This window comes from Anoplopoma fimbria, chromosome 3 (assembly GCF_027596085.1).
Source record: "Anoplopoma fimbria isolate UVic2021 breed Golden Eagle Sablefish chromosome 3, Afim_UVic_2022, whole genome shotgun sequence".
In the NCBI taxonomy this organism is placed as follows: Eukaryota; Metazoa; Chordata; class Actinopteri; order Perciformes; family Anoplopomatidae; genus Anoplopoma; species Anoplopoma fimbria.
The window spans coordinates 8,420,598-8,443,205 of NC_072451.1; the positions used below are offsets into that span (position 1 = coordinate 8,420,598).

General features: G+C 39.4%; 1 protein-coding gene across 1 annotated transcript in view; it reads left to right on the forward strand.

Annotated features, from left to right (window-relative positions):
* LOC129088776 (sickle tail protein-like) overlaps window positions 1-22,608 on the forward strand; it is an 87,073-nt gene that overhangs the window by 44,266 nt on the left and 20,199 nt on the right. The window contains exons 6-13 of the mRNA XM_054596007.1: window positions 11,683-11,968; window positions 13,288-13,564; window positions 14,814-15,131; window positions 15,816-15,920; window positions 16,201-16,238; window positions 16,336-16,505; window positions 18,511-18,686; window positions 22,302-22,438. Of these exons, the coding sequence (XP_054451982.1) occupies window positions 11,683-11,968; window positions 13,288-13,564; window positions 14,814-15,131; window positions 15,816-15,920; window positions 16,201-16,238; window positions 16,336-16,505; window positions 18,511-18,686; window positions 22,302-22,438 (1,507 nt within the window). The remainder of the gene's footprint in view (window positions 1-11,682; window positions 11,969-13,287; window positions 13,565-14,813; window positions 15,132-15,815; window positions 15,921-16,200; window positions 16,239-16,335; window positions 16,506-18,510; window positions 18,687-22,301; window positions 22,439-22,608) is intronic.

Below are 22,608 nucleotides of genomic sequence, written 5' to 3' on the forward strand. Positions count from 1 at the left end.
CTGATTCATGGGAACCTGCGAGGCAGTATCATCGTATATCATAAGTGCCAGAAATTGTACTACGGGTACACAGGGTATCAAACAATACAACTTTTTTAGAATGTTACTGTAACTGTGTAATATATATATCATATTTGCACCAGTATGAAACGCTCAGCCTAACTAATCTGTCATATATATTCATGTTTCAAAATACTGTTCAAAACAGCATTTGCTCCATGGAGTGGTGGACTGGACATTATAGAGCACATGTTTTATTACAATGTGATTTAAGAAGGAATTTATTCATCTCATCATCAGCCAAAGATACAAAGTCACTAAATACATGCAGAAAAAAACTTAGAGCCATGTTTACATAATGATTATTGTTGAGGGCTATGAACTCGGAGGGTGTGTGTGTGTGTGTGTGTGTGTGTGTGTGTGTGTGTGTGTGTGTGTGTGTGTGTGTGTGTGTGTGTGTGTGTGTGTGTGTGTGTGTGTGTGTGTGTGTGCGTGTGTGTGTGGGTGTGTGTTTGTGAGTGGGGGGGAGAGAAGATGCTGTGTTGGAAGCAGATTTAGTTGTTGAGGGGAATCTGTGTCGACTCAATTAGTGCTGGAACAAGGATGTGATTGACAGCCTGCTCTCCTTGTGGAACTGGTCTGGACGTTACACTGCAGGCTTTATTTTATGTGGGATTTTCAGACTCCTGGCGGTTTATGTGTTATGACATGTCGGCTCTGTGTAGGTTTAGAGATCAACGCCCTTTTGAAATTACGAGATGGATTTGAATTGTGGAACCCACTCAGTCATTCAGGCTGCTGTGCACTTCTCATCTGCACAGCTACTGGGTCTCTGACTGTGTTCATGCTGAGGTAAGTCACAAACAACACAAACTATATCACAACGTATTACAACGTGGGTTGTTCTGTAGTTTGGAACAGGAGCTGTACAAAGTGAACAAGTTACAGCACAAACATCCGGTCTGGGTAGATCTGAGTGGAGCCTCTAGAATGTGAGTCTATTGTGTGGTAAATTGACTGATTTAAATATTCATTTTGTTGATTTCACACTGTACTGTATTCATTTGGTTTACAGCTGGTTGAATACACTAGCAAAGGTTTGTGCATTTGAGAAGTCTGTTTGCTATTGGTGTCTGTACATACACTCATGAACCACGTTGGGAACAGTAAGGAGAGATGGTGGAATCTGTGCTGCAAGAAAAGAACGTCAACTGTGATTTTTTTGGGGCTGAATACATATTTATAGTTTGATGGTAAACAGAATGATTAGCTGTACATGTTTGATTCACCTCTGTTGTCCCATTTTTCATGGTTCAAAGAGCCCCAATAAGAAATAATGAAGTGTGAATGTGAAGAGAACTGCAGAGGGGAACATTTGGACCGAGTGGTTGAAGTCCTATAGTTTCTTGCCATAGTTTCAATTTAAGATTTTCATTAGTGATAATGATGCATATCTTTTGTAAATTATGACTCTGTGATATTCAAATGCAAAACAATAATTAACACTAACAGAAATTTAAAGTAGCTGTACTATCAAACAGACTGCAGTATAAATTCTCAACAAACTGCACAAGTAGCACAGCCGTATGCTAATGCTAACAAGCAAACAGGCTAACAGGCAGGCTCTGGACTGGTCTGTATGCAAAGTCGAGTATTCAGTGGTCAGCTTCCAAAGCAAGATAGAGAGTTGTGTATAAGAGGAGGACAGTGTGTAGGCGTTGCTGTGGTTATGTAAATAGTAACAACATGATCACACACAATCGATGGCATCACCCAGGGATGATGAAAAAAGACACAACGCCCAACTCCTTATCCTTGCTGCTTTCAATACTGCAATACTTAGAGAATTTATTGGCATTTAGCCAAAGTGGAACTGACTTAAGTGAAACTCCTGCTTATGCACATTTTTTATATGTTCTAATTCTATGCATTTAGGTATTTTCAATTTCATAGCATAAAGAGATGTGTTTGTTCAGTGTTTGAAATCTTACTTATTTTTATAATGAAAATAGGTAACCACTGATGACAGTACAGATGTCATATTCAGTCCCCAGCAGGAGGACTGTGTCCGTCTTTGACCTTGCATTACTGGCGTAATAGTAAAGAGTGTCAGTTCAGTCCCACGTTAATATTAAAGAGAATAGAATTAGATTTTTTCTTTTACTGATGTAGATTTTAGTTGCCGTTGAAGTCAATAAAGATAAGTACAGATATTTGTGTTATTTTAAATATAGTTTGATAGTTAAAAGAAGTATGTTTTTTGTTCAGTAGGAGATAAATATAAATCCTTCATCACTAATAGCATACTTTTTAAGGTAAAAGGTTTAAATTATACTTCTATGCATAAATCAGTGCCAGAATAAAAAATGAGAAAGGACGTCTAAGTACAATCTTAAACATGATTCCATTTATAGGGCTGACAGTGAGTTTGGAAACATGTAATAGCTGATTAGGTGGGAGTTTTTATTAATGCTGGAGAGTGTGAGGCTGTGGTTGACCCTAGTTGTATCAAAAAACTACATATTTTATGATGGAAGTAATAATACAAAGTGAGGCTCCATCATACTACACTAAACTTGGAATGACTTGATAAATTAATTCACTGAGCTCCAGCACATATTAAAATGTAATTTTGATCTTGAAATTTTCTTATTTTAGTGGACTTTCCAGAGAAGAGCTGCAGAGCATCCAGCATGTTAAGCTTGATTTAAATGGGACAGAGTGAATGCCATATAAGATTGGGCTCTATTCTTCTGAGTTGCATATGTGTCGTGATGTTTCTTTGTGTGGCACAGAGAGAAGACATGCTTGTTAACTTGATTAATGGTGGGAACCGAGAGAAGGACAGACAGTGAGGTTGTTGGGCAAAACTTCAGGAAGACCTCGAGTTTGAGAGGAAATTATTACAGTACACCATCCATAGCCATAATAAATGGACGTAATGTAATGTCAGTAATTCACTACAGTACTCTGATCTGAATCCTTACAATGATTGCTTCAGTGTTGTGTTGTATAATCCATAGCGTGAATGTAACAGTGTATATTCAGAATGAGACAAAATAAATGCTTTTATTTATTAAAAATACGGATGGGTAAGCGCCACCCTATTTTGAAAAATAGGGAAAACTTCAGAATGTGATATTAATCAATTATATCTTAATCTCAGGGTTGCTATGAAGTTCTTCTCAAGGTAAACAGTTACTTATTATTACACAAATCAAATTATCAAGTTCCTTTTAAATGAAATATTTATTAGACAAACTACATAACTAAACTACTAAACATAAAATAAATTACTAAATGATAACATTAACAGAATAAAGGGAAAGAATAAAGAATAGGATGAAGAGTAAACAGTATAAAGGGAAAGAATAAAGAATAGGATGAAGAGTAAACAGAATAAAGGGAAAGAATAAAGAATAGGATGAAGAGTACAATGAATAATGAACCACAACTAATGAAAAGGTTTGAATGTGACCATGTAGAATCAATGACTCATATCATTGACTGATAAATTGAATTCTTCGATTGACGTTTTACATAAAATTTTGTTCAAATGATTTATGCACCGTTCAGCAGCTGAGAGTTTGAGAAGCTACAGGGAAGGTTGAGAAGCATCTTTATATTAGTTTTAAGTTAAATTTAATTCAGATCTTTAGGTTTAAGCTATTTCTATTTATTTTATAACTTGACTTAAATTAATTTGGCCTAGGAACATCAAACTTGTTTACATCTTGCAATGGTATTGTTTCACCTGACGGCTCTGATGGGCAGATTGGAGGTAAAGCCGATGCATCGCAGGTCGGAGCTGCACGGCACATTAGACGACATAGGAGGGCCGTAGTATAGTATTAACACTAGTTACTTATAAAGTTGTTTTAATTCTTTCATATTTGGAGGTGCTATCTCAGCTGCACAATGATGCCAAATAGTTTGATATAAATCACTGAATAAAACCTGATCAATTAAAGACAGAATTAAATAAACACTTGCACAACATAGAAAGACATTGTTATCATGGCACAGACAGATTTCTGTAGATATACGTATGTTTACCTATATTCATAGTAAATTAATGGATAACATTAATCTCAACATTTCAGCACTGATCCGCGGTCAAGAAAAGGGGGAGAAAGAACATTCCCTCCCCCCTCTGTTGTCCTGTGCTGTGGTTGAGATCAGGTTATATGGCAGGAAACTAAAATAAGTTAATGAGTTAGCTATCATGAAGTTAACTATACATAACCTTATAAACTCAGTCGTTTAATACAGATTATAAAATATATGAATTTACTAGGACTAGGACTAAAATATTAATTAAAAGTTTCTTAATTGGATCCTTCTCTTTGTCCTCAGGGATAGGGATGCTCATAAAACCCAGAAAGGTGGAGTCATAAAACATGTGGTGACCCCAGGTCTTATTTAGAGACAGTCCAGGCACAGGGTCAAAACAGAGTTCGACCACTAAGTGCCCTTTATGGTGGTGACACCAGTTCCTGAGAGAAAATAAATTCAGATTGTCTCATTGACAGTTAAGTTTATAATGTCTTGATGGATGTCCGCTACATATCAATGTAACTGTTGCTCCTTTGTTTGTCAAAAATATATTTAAAAAATTGTTTCTAGTTTTCTCTTGAACTACAAATATGAAAAGAAGCTGAAGTAAATTTAAGGCTTTCATTTTCTCAAGTATAGAACATAAATCTGTAAAATAAAATCAATCAACAAAGCTGTCAACACTAACCTCAAAGTCACATCAACATATATATATTGTACATGTATTACATAGACATATGAACCACAGCACAGATGTACTGTGACCCTTCGGCCTCTAATGGGAGAGTGTCACTCTGTCTATCTGTATACTCTGTGTGTTCCAACCACTTACACTTTGGTCACACTTTGTGTCATTGATCCCACAGTTTACCAAACATTCCTTTGACAGGAACTAACATGTAAGTGTAATTTCTTAAAAAGGTTCCTGGAATATAACAACAGCTGCTTATGAAATTAACTCAATATTTACCTACTGTATAAGTTCTTGGATCTTTCCACAGTAAATCATAAATGAGAACAACTTGCTATATTTCAGGATATTATATTTTTTCATATTATTACTGCCACATGGCAAGCTGATATATTGACTACTACAAAACTATACTATTGTCAGAATATCATTATAAGAAATTATGAAATGGTTCTGATTGGGATAACTATGAAGTAAGAGTTCAGTCAACTTCAAGCTTAAAAACTAAATTACAATTTATAAATAAAAGACAACAATACAATAGAAATAATTGAACGCTGACCCCCCACTCATTTTTGTTGAGACCCTTGGGACGAGGAGGCCAGCTGCTGATGACCTGAGGGACCTGCTGGGAACGTATCTGAAAAGAAGATAGGCTGGTGCCAGGCCACTTAACTACTAGTAGGAATCAACTGTTAAACTGACCACTGCAATGACTTTGAAATAGTTAGATGTCTACTCAAGCTGCTACGTTCTGAACAAGTTATAAGTACACAACTACTTTTTTAGTTTTGACCCAAAAACCAACACATTGCAATACTCAAACCACCAGGTTGTAAAAGCATTCAATAGTTTATCAGCCTGAAAGGGAAATGGTCTAACCTTAACGATGGTTCTAAGATGATAAGATGACACTCTGGGACATTTCTAATGTGGGACTAATTCAATTCAGTTTATGTCGTATAGCCCAAAATCACAAATTACAAATTTGCCTCAGAGGGCTTCACAATCTGTACACATGCGACATCCTCTGTCCCGGAACCCTCACCCTGACTAATAATAATAATAATAGTAGTAGCAGTTGGTGTCAGCAGGGCCATAGCAGGAGGCACGACCACAGTCCAGGTACAGCCACGATTTATGGAAACCTGCGAGGCGAGAAAGCACAAAGACTCCAGGGTAGAAGGTCTATAGTTAGCCAACTCCTCTGGATCAAGAGTAGGTTTCTTAAGAAGAGGTTTAATTACAGCTAGTTTGAAGGCCTGTGGTACGTGGCCCATTAGTAAAGACAGATTGATAATTTCTAATAAAGAATTGCTACCTAAAGGTAAAACTTCCTTTAGCAGCCTCGGGTTTGAGGGTTATACCATCGAGCAAAACTTCTTTCTTTTATTAGCTTCTTTTTTAGAGGAGCTATAGAGTCTAGTGTAATTTGCAGTGAGCATGCAGCACTATCGACAAGATGGTCAATCTGAGACGGACTAAAGTTAGCGTAGGAGTCCTCTGTTATATTGAGCAATGGTAATGAATTAAACCCTGATGAAATCGCTTCTTTAAATTTAGCTCTAGCATTATCAGATAGACATCTAGTGTAGAAACTTTTGCCTAATGGCGTACACTCTGGTAGTAAAAATTCAAAAGTTATTAGATAATGGTCTGGTAAAAGAGAGTTCTGTTGTGAGACAATTACATTTTCTATTTCAATACTATATACCAGAACAAGGTCGAGGGTATGGTTAAAACAGTGAGTCGGTTTATGTACACACTGACTGAAGCCAATAGAATCTAATAATGAAAGGCTATCATTATCGACATCCACATGAATATTAAAATCCCCTACAATAATAACTGTATCTGTTTTGAGGACTAAACTTGATAAGAATACAGATATGAATTCAGAATACGGACCTGGTGCTCGGTACACTATAACAAATAGAATTGACTGTAATGCTTTCCTGGTCGGGTTTGAAAGACTAAGAACAAGGCGTTCAAATGAGTTATAATTTAATTTAGGTTCAGGGTTTATTAATAGGCTTGAGTCAAAGATGGCTGCTACTCCACCTCCTCGGCCTGTGCCTTGGAGGAGTTGATTCATTTAGGCTAACATATTATTCATGACACAGCCAGGTTTCATTAAGACAAAATAAATCAATATGATTATCTGATATTAAATAATTTACAAGCACAGACTTAGATGACAGAGATCTGATATTTAAGAGTCCACATTTAATTGTCCTGTTTTGTTGCACTGTTGCATTGGTTACCTTAACCTTTATTAGGTTATTTTGTATAACTCCTCTTCTGTTGACTTTTGATTTAAATAATTGAAGTGGCCGTGGGGCATACACAGTCTCTATAGGGTTTTGGGTGGGTAATTGCTCTAATGGAAGCGCAGAGAAGTGTGAAAGACTGCGACTCTGCTTCTGCTTCCTGGTCTGAACTCTGGGTCATGGATTAGGTCCACTAATGAACTGGGTCAGATTTCTAGATATGAGATCCGCTCCATCCGAAGTGGGATGAATGCTGTCTCTCCTAATCAGACCAGGCTTTCCCCAGAAAGTTTGCCAATTGTCTAATGAGGTCAGAGGGCTCCAGACTAACGTTTGCACTGGTAGACCTCGACCAGATCATGAGCACATGATTGGGTCGCACCCTTTTTTTGTCACAGCATATAAATCAGTGATAGAAAGTAACTAAGTACATTTACTCAAGTACAGTACTGAAGTACAATTTTGATGCAACTTTCTACTCCACTACATTTCAAAGGGAAATAGTGGACTTTTTTCTTCACAACATTTATTTATAATCAGGCAATCAAATACAATGCAAAGTTCACTGTCTTGATTTTACACTTACAAACTTTACTTCAGTAATATTTTGAATGCAGGAATGCTTTTTTTTAAAATTGTGTTATTAACACTTTTACTTAAGTCAAAGATCTTAGTAGTTCTTCCACCACTGGTATTAATCAATGACACTGCCTCCTCTCTCCCCTCATCTTGAGTTTTACAATAATCAGCTATTGACCACTTCATTTTTGGAACACGGTAAGAGTTAAATTGAACGTAACGTATATGACTTTTTATTAGTGTACATAGAAAATTGGCGCATACACGTGATACCAGTAAATGAAGCAAGCCGGAAAGCATCCTCGCGAGGGAGCACATCCACTGAGCACGCAGTTGGGATGAGCACTCGTTCAACCCTGCCTTCGCACTTGCAACTGCTCAGAGCTCATGGTCAAGGTGACTTTTGAGATTTCTGGAGGCAGTGATGGGATAGACAGTGGCTGATGTGTCCATATGATCATCATGCAGGTGCTTGATTGCGAGCACATGAAATTGTAAGCTTTGCAGTTTGCTGTGGTGATCTCTCAAATATGTTGTTGTTTTTACCAAAAGTATTTACCTTTTCTAAAATCTTACATAAAAAGGTAGAGTTTGGTCGGTAGTTACTACACACTGAGGTATCTAAATTGCTTTTTTTGAGAAGTGGTTTAACCGTGACAGTCTCAACAGGGAATGTGCTTGTGAACAATACTTCATAATTCCTCTGACAGGTGGTTAAAAACATATATTTTTTAAATAGGGTACATATTTGTGGGACGACTGTGGCTCAGTGGAGAGCAGGGTCGTCCTCGAATGACCTTGCAAGTCGGTGGTTCGGTCCCCGGCTCCGGCAGTCCATGCCGATGTGTCCTTGGGAAAGACACTTTACCCCAAAATACTCCTGCAGGCTGTGCCATTGGTGTGTGAACGTGTGTGAATGTTAGTTAGTGTTAGAGTCACCTTGCATGGTAGCCCCTGTCATCAGCGGGTGAATGATGACATGTAGTGTTAAAGCGCTTTGAGTGGTCGTAGGACTAGAAAGGAGCTATACAAGTACAGTCCATTTACCATATTTGGTCAAGTTATAACATAGAGGGTTTTAGACCGACTTTCTAATCACCTCTGTATCCACCAGAGTAAAAGAGTTCAAGGTGTATTAGTGCTTTAAATACATTATTCAATTCAATTCAGTTTATTTAGTATAGCCCAAAATCACAAATTACAAATTTGTCTCAGAGGGCTTTACAATCTGTACACATGCGACATCCTCTGTCACGGAACCCTCACATCAGCACAGGAAAAACTCCCCTAAAAAAAACATTTAACAAGGAGAAAAAAGGAAGAAACCTATGAGAGAGCGACAGAGGAGGGATCCTTCTCCCAGGATGGACAGAATGCAATAGATGTCATGTGTACAGAATGAACAACATAACAGAGATACAACACACTGGCTTAATTGATAGATATAAACGGGTATCATCTGCATAACAATAAAAGTTTATTGAGTGTTTTCAGATAATATTCCCTAAAGGAAGCATATTATACATATATTATATTATATATTATATACAGCCTGGTCTGATTAATATTAATTGTACTTATCGGTGAAGTTTGCTGAAAATATGCTGCACTTAGTGTTTGAGATAAAATCTCGGGACATGTAGCTTTTCTACAACTTTTTAAAGCTTGCTAGCAGTCAAATTCTTCTAAGAAAGCTTACTTTTTTGTATGTTTGTTATAGCAGCTCATCAAGCTGAAAATGTAAATTGTTTACATCAATATTGTAGTAAACCAATTTTCTAGGGAGTCAAGAGATGAATGGACAGTTTGTAAGTGCAATGACCCATGTATTTATACTGTACATCTGCACCAAGTCAAGTCAATTCAGTTTGATTCATACAGCCCAGTAAGGGCTTTACGCTCTGTACAGCATCCAGGAGACACTCGATTCAGATAAGGATGACATAAATCATCAAATTGATAATCTAGATTCCTTGTACATCATTCCAAATTCAGCCAGACATCTTTGGCAACTTCCGACTTTGCAATTTCCACAATGTTTTTTTGTAAATAAGAGTTGTTTGAGTTTCAGTAACAGTAACAGCACAACATGAGAATGATGAGGATACTAAAGCTACTGGCTTCTGGTGCAATGGTTGACAGAGCTCCATAATGGCAGAACCTGATATGTCAAACAGGCTTAGTAGGACCACACCAACACTTTTGAATGAAAAGCAACAAGTTCAGACCTGATTTCTGGTCCAGACGAAAGGGAGAAAATCCTCAAGAGGTAGAGGTACAATGGGCATGTTGATAGAGAGTGGGTGTAGAAAAACTTGAGAATATGAGAAATGACCTTCTGCTGTACATTAATTATACTAACATTTGCCCTTATACAACCGGGTAATGTCCAGGAAAACATGAAGTTGAAGAAAACAGACAGTTGTGAGGTTTATATGCACTGGCTGTTCCTGGATCAGTCTGGCAGTCAGAGCTTCATAGTTTGTGTGTGTCAGTGCTGTGGAGAGCTGTGTGAAGTCAATCTGATCTCACTTCATGAGAGCATTGTTACACACTCTGAGTTCTTCCCACAGTGCGTGCCCAACTTTCACAACACACACACACACACACACACACACACACACACACACACACACACACACACACACACACACACACACACACACACACACACACACACACACACACACACACACACACACACTCCTGCATGCCTACACAGAGCTCCTCTGTAAAAGCAGTTTTTCCTGCCCTGGGTTTGTTGTTTGGTCGTTTCCTCATCTCATGCACACCTAGCAGACGTCACATTAAAACAAGCTTTCCCTCAGCTGGCATAAATTTACATGGCGACCCTTAACTGGATAAGCAGGTTACGGAAAATGGATGGATTACGGAAAATGGATGAAATCGAGTCTTTCGAGGCTGCTCTTTTGGGAGGGAGAACATGAACAATAAGTGCATGGAAGGTGTATTACTGGCTACTTTTTCTGATCTGTAATATTTATATCAACTATTCTCATTTGGAGACTAACTCTCTTTTCCCTGTTGCTGCTGGGACAAGGTAAAAACGTGCAGACTGTAAAACCAAAGATAAGCACTCTGATGGAAGCTTCTCAATGACTGACATGTCAAAGAAAGTAATTTGATTCATAGTTCATGTGGAAGATTGATAAGTGCAGCTTTAAAATAGTAGTAGTAGTTCCAATTAAAACAATAAACACTGACTGTCCTCCGGAGGATAACGATAGCATCAGTGTCAGCAAATGCCCCAAAACATCATGTGTTTAGGTTGAAGTGACTCAGCCCTCTGGAAGCTGTAGTAGATATGGTGGCAGCAAAGGAGGGAGACAGGTGAGGTCATTATAGAGCAACAGAGTCCACGTGGAGAGGAGGTCGGGTTGGATGGATGGATGGATGAGTCAACAAGACATCAGACTTTAACACAGGAGACGCTGTTTGTCAATAATGGGGTTTTTTTAACACTCAACTAATTTGAACCCAAACCATGATCTCACCTAATCCTAAACAAGTTGTTTTATGCCTAAATCCCACCAAGCTTTAGCCATAGATTTGATATTAAATCATCATAAATCAGTGATATGTAGCAGTTTTGATGTCAGTTCAGATAAGATAATTTATATCTCAAATTGAAGCCTACAAAACTACATCAAGAACCAGAACTAAAATGAATTAACTGATACAAAACAAAACAAAAATTGTATACAAAAATTATAGCAGTAGTGTGTGGCCTGGGCAAACCTGTTATGAACATTACATTAATCTGTATGTATTCATGCATCCGTCATTTACTCTTTTCTTTCTATGAATGCAGTTAGGTAAAGCTACAGTTTTTTCAGCCATAATTTAGGTCAACAGATTGAAATCTGAATGCCTTTTCAAAACATCTATGGCTTTCTGTAATGTACTTTTTTATAGATATACGGTACAGTATTTCAAAACACATAGTATTTGTCTGTGGACTTTTTCTGGGTTGGTGAACTTTGTTGACATTAAATTTACTCTTCAATAAGTATTTTCATTCACATGGCTGAACCATGATATTGACACTCTGGTTGTTTCTTGCAGATCTCCAAAGAGGTGTTGTACAGCAGTCACAGTCCGGTCCATCGTGGGTCATCCAGCCGCAGCACCCTGCACAACCTGCAGGGCTCCATGTCCCCACCCATGGTGCGCTCCATGCCCTCGTCTCCCTCCAGGATGGCGTACAGTGGGGGGAGCTCAGGGGGGAGGACAGGGATGGGGGATCCAGGCAGCGCCACGTTACCACGGGAACGCCTGTCAGGGGCGGGGCGATCCAACTCCCTCTGCAACAGCAGCAGTGCTATACTGGAGAGGAGAGACGTGAGGCCTGGTGAGATACCTGCAGGGTGAACCTCTTTGATTCAGTTTTACAAGCTTACAAAACGCAGTGCACGTCAATGCTCATCTAATGGGAATCTGATCAGTTCAGCCCATGTAGCCTGAGATACACAACACTTAATAAACAAGAACACCTGTTGAAAACATTCACATGCACAACTAGATACTGATTTAATTAAAAAAAACTACAGATTGTGAAAGGGGTCTTGGTCTGCTATACTTTTTGTTGTGTGTGTTTGATACCAACTGTAAGAGTTAAAATATGTTAAGTGGAAGTGCCAGTGAAGCAGTTTGATGTTCAGAGGCTACTCTGAACATCTCTACTGTTCCAGATAGCAGCTTAACAAACTGAACTCTGAGTTAATTAACCCCGGATGAGTTTTCAGTTCTAGTTCAATCTACTCTTGTGTGTGTTACCTCTGAGACAAGTGCATTAATGTTGAATAAAAAAAGCCATTAATGAAGCCCATATACTACTGTTCACCATGGCAATGGGTAAATAAAGAGCAGAGCCTTAATTCTAATCAGTTGAATGAATACAAGATTCAAGAATCAATACTTTATTGCAATATCAACTTATTTGGTTTGTCTCATACAAAACAAGAACACAAACCCCACCTCATATACTTGTACTTCCAAGGAAGTCAAATTAAATAGAGTGATGAATAATTAATGAAAGCATCTTATTTATAGCACATTTTAATGCAGTGTATACCATGTTGTCCAGATGTTTCCTGTCTTGGCTGAGGTGTTTCCATACCACTCAGTTAATCCAAATATGAGCATGCTCCTGTTCTCAACAAGATGAAATTGCATTGTGACTTCCTGTGATATGAAAAACGTTTCAGCTGTCTTAAAAAGAACTTCCCTTCCCTTTCATCAGCACTGTTTTGGAGTTGACTTCCCACATAACTGAGCAGTTAGTCCTTCCTCCATCTGTTTAGTGTGGCCACCTCCTCTAGTTTGTAGGCTCAGGATCACACATTCAAGAGTATTATACTCAGTAATGTGTCTGTGCTCTTGGTGGTCCTGGGCACATAGGTGAGGAAGCTGGGCATTTGCAGACTACTATGGCATTTATCTTTAAAAACACAGCAGCAACAGTGAAAGAGACAAAAGGTCAACAACATTCAACTTATTCAGCGTAGTCCACTTGTCCGTTGTTTACCAGACTTGGTTTCCTTAATGGGTGATACAGTTCTGGATTCTGACTGTAGATAATACATGAAATACATTACAAGTTAACAGTTCACATTTACAGCGTGTGTGTGTGTGTCTGTGTCTGTGTCTGTGTGTCTGTGTGTGTGTCAGATGAGGACGCTGGCAGCAGTAAGAGCATGGCTCTGGTGGTGCGCAGTGAAGGAGGACCACAATACCCAGACTCCTACTGCTCCTCCCTGCAGGACGGAGGAGGAGGTCGCCTCAGCATGGCCTCCTCCCAGTGTAGCGCTCCTCCATCTCTCACTGCAGACATGGTGGACGCTGGGGTCACTGGGATCCCAGGGGGGCTGCAGCAGTACCGGGCCTCCATCAAACCCCTGATGGGCTACGGAGAGAACCTGGAGCAGCAGACCCGCTTCCTCCACAGGTACACACTAATTTAAACCCGATGCAGACACAAACACATGGAAGCATAACCTATAACCCTTCAGTCCAGCTGGACTTCCTCTGTCACTTCTACTTCGTGTGCAGCAGGAGGTGACAGCAGAGATCCGGAAGTGAGAGGTTAACAGAGGTCATAGACCGGATTCAGCAGGCTACCATAGCAACTGCAGCATACAGTAACTACCTGTATATAGCAGGTCTGCAGATCCACAAGGGTTTTCCTATTATTGCCTCTCCTTTTTCAGAGCTGGACAATGAATGGATGAAACCAATATCACGTTATCATGAAGAACACATTTTCTGCATTGCACTCTTCACACAGTGTTTCCAGTTTTGGTTAATTTGGCGACATCTGTTACCATGGTAACAGCAAGTACAGTTTAATACTACATCAAATAGAGCATCTACGCTGTCAGAAATCCACTGTTAGAGCAGCTGGTGAATCTGTTTCCTGAGCAGTCAGTGATAATCACAACTGTTATCTGATTTCATGCTGCACACACACACAGACAGTGTTTCACATACAGAGGACATAGTCAAAGCGGTTGGAGGTGTGCTGCTCACTGGTCCGTTGCTCCCTGACAGATTTACAGATTATTGCTGTCAGCTCCAACCTCAGTGACAAATACGTTGTGTTTAGTGTGACTGCTTCACAATAAAGCCTGTTGAGGTGATTTCATGTGTATTATCAGTAACATAATCCAGCTCTGATACAACTATATGAGAGAAAACAGTCAATCAGTTAAATTTTAAATCAGTAAAACTCAATGACATGCTGCATCATTTCCGCTCAATCCTTCTCATGTTTGAAGACAATCTGAATCATATAAAGGCCCTCTTTGCAAAAGCTGCGGGTCTTATTAACTTTGGAACTTTCTTCTTTTTCTTTTTGTTGAGTGAAGAACATTTTACCTTTTTTTGAGCTCCATTGCTTTGCAGACATGAGCAGAATGTGTCAAAGCCTATATCAGGACTTAAGAGCATCAGGTGAACCGCTGCTGAGCTGAGCTAGTTTACTTCTAGTCCTGGTAATAAATACTATGATAAATGAAAACATTGCGTTAATACATCCTTTCTCCCCAGACCCATGATAATTATGGGTAAATATCCATCTTGCTGTAAGCAGAGAGGACGAACTGATCAGTGATTGGTTGGAATACATTAATATAGTTTTTACCAGAGTTGACCCATCACACTCTGACCCTGTAACCGGCTGGTTTTCCACCATCTAGGCAGAAGAGCAGGAAGTATGGAGACAGCCAGCTTCCTCCACTGGGGACCAAAACGCCACCGCCTTCCCCTCACAGAGTCAATGAGGTCAGGTTGATTGAGGGACAGATCATCGGAGGGGTGGGCCTGGTGTCTCCAGAGAGGATGTCACCGATTCGCCGGTCCCTGCGGCGGGACAGTAACGGAGCCACGGTGGAGATCGTGAACAGAAGCAGAGGAAGTGGCTCTTCATCCTCTACCTCTTCTGTCTTTGTGGATAGCCCGCTGGGACAGCCTGAGAGACTGTTTGCCGGACATGTGACTGCCAGCAACCCCCAGAGGTGAGCTGAAAACAGAGTAATCCGCTTTATTACTTCAGTGTGAGTACTTTACCAGGTGTATATTCAGTACCATTCCACTGAGCCTTCCTGGAGGACATCTTCACAACTCAAGTATTCTAATACTATTACAAACTTAGCTTATCATCTGGATTTACATTTGACTCACAAACAACATGTGCTGTAAGGGTACCATGAGGAGTTTTTTGGTGGTTTTATGGAGGACAAGTTGGTGACAATATTGTTTGTTCTTTGTTAGACCTCAAGGATACACACTATGTGATTGGGAGAGTAACATCGAACATTAACAGAAAACTGCTAAGGGCTTCTTTAAGGTTGAGCCCCATATATTACCTAAAACATCACATGGCCCAATGGAATCCCTTGTAATGACATTTTATATTAAACATCAAATAAAGTGGGTAAGAGCATAGTGACATCTGCTGATTCAAATCAACAGGAAAGTTGATAGAATGTGGTCTGTCAGTGCTAAATCAGTGTTAAAGTACAAGATCTGTAAACATCTTCATAGAAATACCACGCAGTGATGAGATCCATCTCAAATATTAGCATTGCATACAGTGGAATTAAAGAGCTGAATATGAAACTCATCATATGATATAAACAATGCAGAGCTACCTCATGTTTAAATGTGATGGAGACATAACATGTGTTTCTGTATGGCAGTGAGAGGATGAAAGCCATGGAGGAGCAGATAGCCAGTCTAGCAGGTCTGGTGCACAGTGCTCTGTCTATGGGTCCAGATGTACCAGGAGTCAAGGACACTGTCAGGTCTGTTCCATCTGCCTTTATCCCATTAAGCCAACAGCAGCACATCTAATAAGTTCTTTAGATTCATCCACTAAATGTGTCCAACAATGGAAGGTAGAGAACGTTTATAAGATTCAGGAACCAGGAAATAATTCTTAATATTCAATATACAACAGACCTGTACTGGACAATTCTGAATATTTAAGGAAATAACATGAAATTAGTTCTATACTGTGTGTAAACCCTGGCTAGATCAATAATGATATGTTTATTATATATATGTATCTGTTGGTCTTTTCAGTGTGAATACAGAACACAAACTCCTCAACAACAGAGCTGGTGAGATATCTTCTTACTATAACAGATGGTGACATTACCGGCCACTGACTACATACTCATGCTCTGAATATGATGTTGACCTTTCTTTGACCTTCAGGAGTGTTATCTGAGCCTCAGGTCCCAGCTGCTGTGATTGACAGCTTCAGCCCCGCCCCCCTGGCGCTCCAGGCCCCTCCCTCTGGCAGTGGGCTGCAGCAGAGCTTGGTGTTAGCAAAGAGAAATGTGTGTGATCTGCGGCTGCAACTCAACCACCTCAGACACTTACAGGTACTGACCTGTGTACTCACTGATTAAAATCAAGGCACCATCAGTCATCATCGCCATCCTCACCATCATGATAATAGCTGAAATGGATGCAAAAAGAAGCAGACCGTAGAAAGGAAAGGACAGTTTTACATTGCTGGAACTGAGCTTTATTCTTGCTTGTTTGACGTTATCTGCATTGTTGTAATGGGCAGCAGAGCCGCAGTATTAAGGTCCTGTCCATGCACCCGCCCGAACTAATCAACTACGATAGATGTTTGGCTAGAAAGACAAAACAACGAATTTCTGAGTGAAACACAAAATGTTAGTTATGAGAGTGATTAGACCAAATCTTTAAGATGTGATTGGATCACTCAAAGTGGGCGTGGCTTTGTGAATGCAACACAATACAGAGCTGTAGCTGTTAACCTATACTGAGTTGAGTGGAAGATGAGGGTGAAATTAATAAATTAGACCTCAACAATACTCAACATGGTTTTTACCAGCTTAAACACAAACACACACCTCTCACTCACATGTCACTCTGCTAGCCACCCACGAGCCAGCGGTCAAGTGTGGGTTTATATGATGGGCGGGGTTAGCTCTTCATCTCAAATCAGATTTGATTTGATGCTTTTATGGAACCAACATTACGTTTAAGATGAGTCATCAAAAATACTGTTGTGTAAAGAGGAATTTGGTAGAAACAAGTTACACACAGTAAACTACACATACAGTAACATTCTCTCTGCATTAGCAGAGTGTTTTTCTCTTTTATGGTATCAGTATAATACTAGTTTTATTTTTTACATTTGGTGAGTATGATTTTTAAAACAGGGTTCATTCTGTCAAAACAATTCACATAACCACACAGAACAACATCCATTTGTTGCAAAATGAAAGACTTTGTTCAAGCTCAAAGTCTGCTCCCAACAAATACATACAATCCCCAAGCTTCCTTCTCTGATGTTGATGAGTTAATTCTGTCATATGCAATAAGTGCTCCAGTAATAAAGAAGAAAAGAGAACTAATTAATACAAAAAATGTAGCAAAATGATTGATGCTACCGGCTGCAGCATCTACACAACACAGTCATTTTTTTCCTCAACGATTGCAAAAAAAAAAACGTCATTCAAATTCGACAGAAACAAAATAAAACTCATCTAAACCGTCTTGGTTGGTCTAGTCTTTCTACGTCCATCAATCGCCCACTCTGGTTAGGTCTAGATGAAGCCTTAATTCACAGAGTTATGTGTGAAAACATGCTGCCTCCACCCCGCTCTCCCTCCATGCTATTGCAGGCCTCAGTGCTTTAATATCTGACAGACGAGTCTGTCGCTGTGCAACAATAATTGTAACAAACTTTTAAATGATGCCTTTTAGATCTGATATGAGAATGAAATAACTGAGTTTACAAGCATATTTCCCATCTTTCCAAGTCGGGGACTTGATCTGTTGTTTTGAGTGCCAATAATTGAACATTATAATGTGTTAACAATTGTTTGGTTTTTATTGTATCCTTGCACACTTATAGTAGAATATCCATAACACACAAGCACTTCAGGAAGTGTACACCCACATTACATTGTCTAAAATATATACTTTAGGGAGGGTACAAAAGTGTGTGATAGTATTAAGTACATTTCCTGACAATCTGTCCATAGATATTTGTATCACTCATGTGTAAATGTTGCCTGGATGGTGGTGCTAGATAAATGTGGGTTTTACAAAAAAATATATTCTTCAAACATCATAAAATGCTGAGCAAAGGTCTAAGGAATTAGGTATACAAAGTGTTGGTTATGGGTACATTTCAGCCTGGCAATAAATGTTAGCTCCTGGGCCATCACAATCATCCTCTGGGGACAATGATATCCACACCAGATGTATTGGCAATGACGTCAGTAGTTGTTAAAATATATAATAATAATATTTATAATATTTACCGACCAAACTGCCTCTCCACTAGCTCAGCATAAAAGGTTCTATTGTTAAATCCTAACTCCTGAGTTGTTCCCTGTGTCCCAGCTGTCAAACCAGGAGAGCGTGACATCAATGCTGCGGATGGCAGGTCAGGAGCTGGTGGTGCTGATGTACGATCGGCTGGCTCAGTCTGAGGAGGTGGTCTACAGACGGAGAGCTGGGATGGAGGAGGAGAGGATCCACTACCTGGCTACAGAGGAGAGAATACTCACACAGCTCCGGTGAGACTTTGAATTGAACTCTGAGTGTTTAGTTTTGAAGACAGACTATGTAACCCAAAGAGAAGATGTAGTACAGTCATTCAAGTGAAAGGTTGATTTCATTAACAATGAAACACACCCTTGCTGCTACAGTCTTGGTCTGGTATCATAAGCTACTGGGCTTATGTGAAGATGATAGATTAGTTATTGACATTACTTGGTCAGTTCACTGACTTTATGACTTAATTTGGCAAAACGCTGTTACACTAAATCTTAGCATTGATCATTAAAAAGTAATCTGCACTTGCGGACACATTGGCCACTGTCCCACACAAGTTACATAAGATTGTTTAAAGAAAAAAAAAACCCTCCATAACAGGCACCTTGTTCCTAACCTCCTCCTCCGCCACCCTCCTTCTAACTGACCTCCTGACCCCAATATCTCAAACATTGACTGGGATTAAATAACTGACGCCTTCATTCATTGAGCTGTGACTGTTCAATTTCCAGCAGACAATAAGCTGAGCAGAGGATCACTGGACAAGGCCATCCTACCACCAGTGTCGCTCAGCAAGTAAACAATGACAGTGGAAAGTCAATGAAAATCCTTTGTTTGTGATAGACACACAAGTTAAGGGCATGTACGTGACTATGCATGGAAAGAGGTAGTGGCGTAGTAATAGCTGTGGAGGAAGACCTCCTATGGTGGTGGGGAGGTGGATGTGTCCAACAAACACAGGACTTTCAACCACTAGACCAGTGTTTGACACCGTGAAAGAAATGGACAAATCCTGTCGCTCAGCACAAAACCAGTAGATTGTTTCGTGACTATTTCACAAACTGCCATGAGACTGTTTGTGTGTGTGTGTGTGTGTGTGTGTGTGTGTGTGTGTGTGTGTGTGTGTGTGTGTGTGTGTGTGTGTGTGTGTGTGTGTGTGTGTGTGTGTGTGTGTGTGTGTGCACAAGCAGCGGGTCAGCGCTGAGTGACTCACAGCAGGAAGTGTAGACATGGCAGAGCTACAGGTTAGGAAAAATCAAATCAATCTTTTTGTAATATTCCAAAGTGAAGGTGCCGTTTTTTCATTTTACAAACATCACATTGCATAACAGTATGCTACTTTACGTTGCAGCGTGGCTCAAAAAACGAACTTTAAAAGTTGCAATACTAGAAGTGCTACTTACAAGTTAAGGTCCTGCATACAAAATATAACTCTAGTAAAAGTACCCAATTATAAGAATGAACATATATTTAAAGTACCATAAGTAAAGAGTTCATGATGCAGAATAATATATATAGAAATATATATATATAAAACAGAATTATAATAATTGATGCATTGATATGGCCATCACTGTAATATTGCAGCTGGTAAAGGTGGAGCTCATTTTAATTTCTTTATAAAGGCCACTGTTGGCTAATCTATGATACTATGGTATTCATTAGTTGATTATATTTTATAATTAATAATCTGAAACTGTTAAGTAACTAAAGCTGTCAGATTAATGTAGTTGAGTAAAAAGTACAATATCTACCTCTGAGATGTAGTGGAGTGGAAAGTAACATAAAATAGAAACAGTCAAGTACTCAAATTGTATTCTACTTAAGTACAGTGCTACAGGTAATGTACTTAGTTACACCCACCATTGTTAGTTTATAACCACGTAGTTATTGTTTTTTCCAAGATGGCATAGTGCATGAAAAGCATCGCAAAAGAGCTTTTTATCAAATATATTTCCCAGGAGAGGATGCCCCTGGACCCCCCACAACAAATCCCAATCTAAGCCCTGCCTACCTTACTTTACAAAATGTGCGCTTTCTATTAGTGGCTGTGATAATTTAAGTGGTGATTTAGCCTTTTCACCATTCACACATTCGCTCTGACATCATGTCCCTTATGATGTCACTGCAGCTGAACATTATTGGTGACATAAGAGACACAGCACGGCAACATCTTTAGGCATAGAGAGAATGTGAAGAAACATATTGGTAAAAATAGAGCCGGGGGATGGGAAGTGATTTGATTGGGTATGACATGGGTTTCCAGAGACATCACAACTCATTCTCATGTTAGCTACACACTGACTGCATAGCACGGATGACTCGGTGCCAACGGAAGCCTGGCATTTATCAAGTATCATGATGAGTAATTTCTACGTCAGTGTATCAGGGCCAACAAGGACAAATATGAAACTAATTTGCAAGATTATAAAGTCATATGTTTATGAGAATAAACTCAGAAAAATAGTGTGTGCAAAACCTGACAACACAGCCAGAGTCTGAATTTGGTTGCTCCTTATGGAGTGTTATTATGGTGAGGACGGCCAAGGTCCTCAAAGCATATACATGTTTTCTTTCTTGTTCTTTGTGTGCTATTTTTAATTAATATGGAAAAATATGATTGCTGTTGCTAACTCCATGATACAAAAATGATCGCTTACTTTTTTGGCGCTACTGACGTAGCTTTACGCTATATATATATATATTACAACTGTGGGGCTTGTGCGGTGAGTAAAATTTCTCTAGTTGATGTTTCTTTTATTTCATTATTTACCTACAAAGCTAAAACATGCAGTGTACCTGTTAACGTTACCTTGCTCTAATTCATGATAGAGATATGATAACTCTAATGTGACATCTTCAATGGATGCATCATTTTCTATTCCTTAAGGAAACTTTTAAATAAGGAGCCATGGTGTGTGCCAGGACACACTGTGCTCATATCAGTAGACTCACTGACAGCAGACCCCCATCTACTGACCACATAGATAAGTGATTCAACAGAGATTCTAACTCTGTAGGAGGTATCCTGCAGCTACTGGAACCTTTTTGTCATATTCACTTTTTAACATTTTTCACTCAGTTCATTATGATGTTGAAATTATGACATATTTTCAAACCAGTGGCAGTGTTAGTGATACTGTAAGAGGCTGTAGTATGAGCAGGAACTGAGTAGAGTGGCAACATCAACCATCTCAATGACTGTAGTCGCAAGCAGAGAGAGAGGGATGTTTGACCTTCATGCTGAACCATGAAAGTGAAGTAGACTTTACTAGCTCCATGTATGATCTACAGTGGACATTCACATTATCCTGCAGAGAAGCCGCATGTTTAATTATCCGTAATGTACAACAATCTTGATAGGGTTCATATCCAGTGGCCTTTTTAGCTGGAGAAAGCCCCAAAAAGTGTGGTTTAATATTATGCAAATCTTTGATTAGAGTTGTATGCATGACCTACTGTTACAGTACAAATGTCCTTTGTGAAAGCTGAAGACATGGCCATGATGAGAAGCTAGAAAGGTGAACTCAGGAGAGTACATATCTCCTCAAGGTGTGTCTGCAACCACCACTGCTGTAATGTTTGATTGAATGAAGTTTGAGTTACTGCAACAAGCCAAAATATTATGCAGTGTGCAAGATAAGCAGAGGATACAAGAGAGATCTGGCTCTTAAAATATAATATCACATCATCACATAATATCTTTATCTTCATTTGAAGACCCCCCAACAGAACAATGGAAGTATCTGCTGCCATCTTGTGTCTACAGTGGGTTATCACATTATTGATTTTTCTAACTGACAGATATGACAACTGACTGTTAGTGCCGCATGTTTGATGTCTTTTTCCCCTCACAGTGGACTGGAGCAATATGTGGACCGTTTGCAGCGTAGCTCCGCCTCCAGTCCCGACCAGCTGTCAATCACTCTGAGAGACGTGGAGGAGGGAGCAGTCAACCTGCGGAGGGTTGGAGAAGCTCTGGCCATCCTTAAAGGTTGGTTTGAGTTGAATCCCAGGGTGTCTCTCTGCTGGCTGATTCAATTGTATAATAGCATGCATATATATATAGGATGTTATTTTTGTTTTTGTTTTGTTTTTGTTATTTATTGGCTGCCGTAAATTGCTCTAATAACTTTTCTCCATTAAAAACCCAAATTGGCCAAT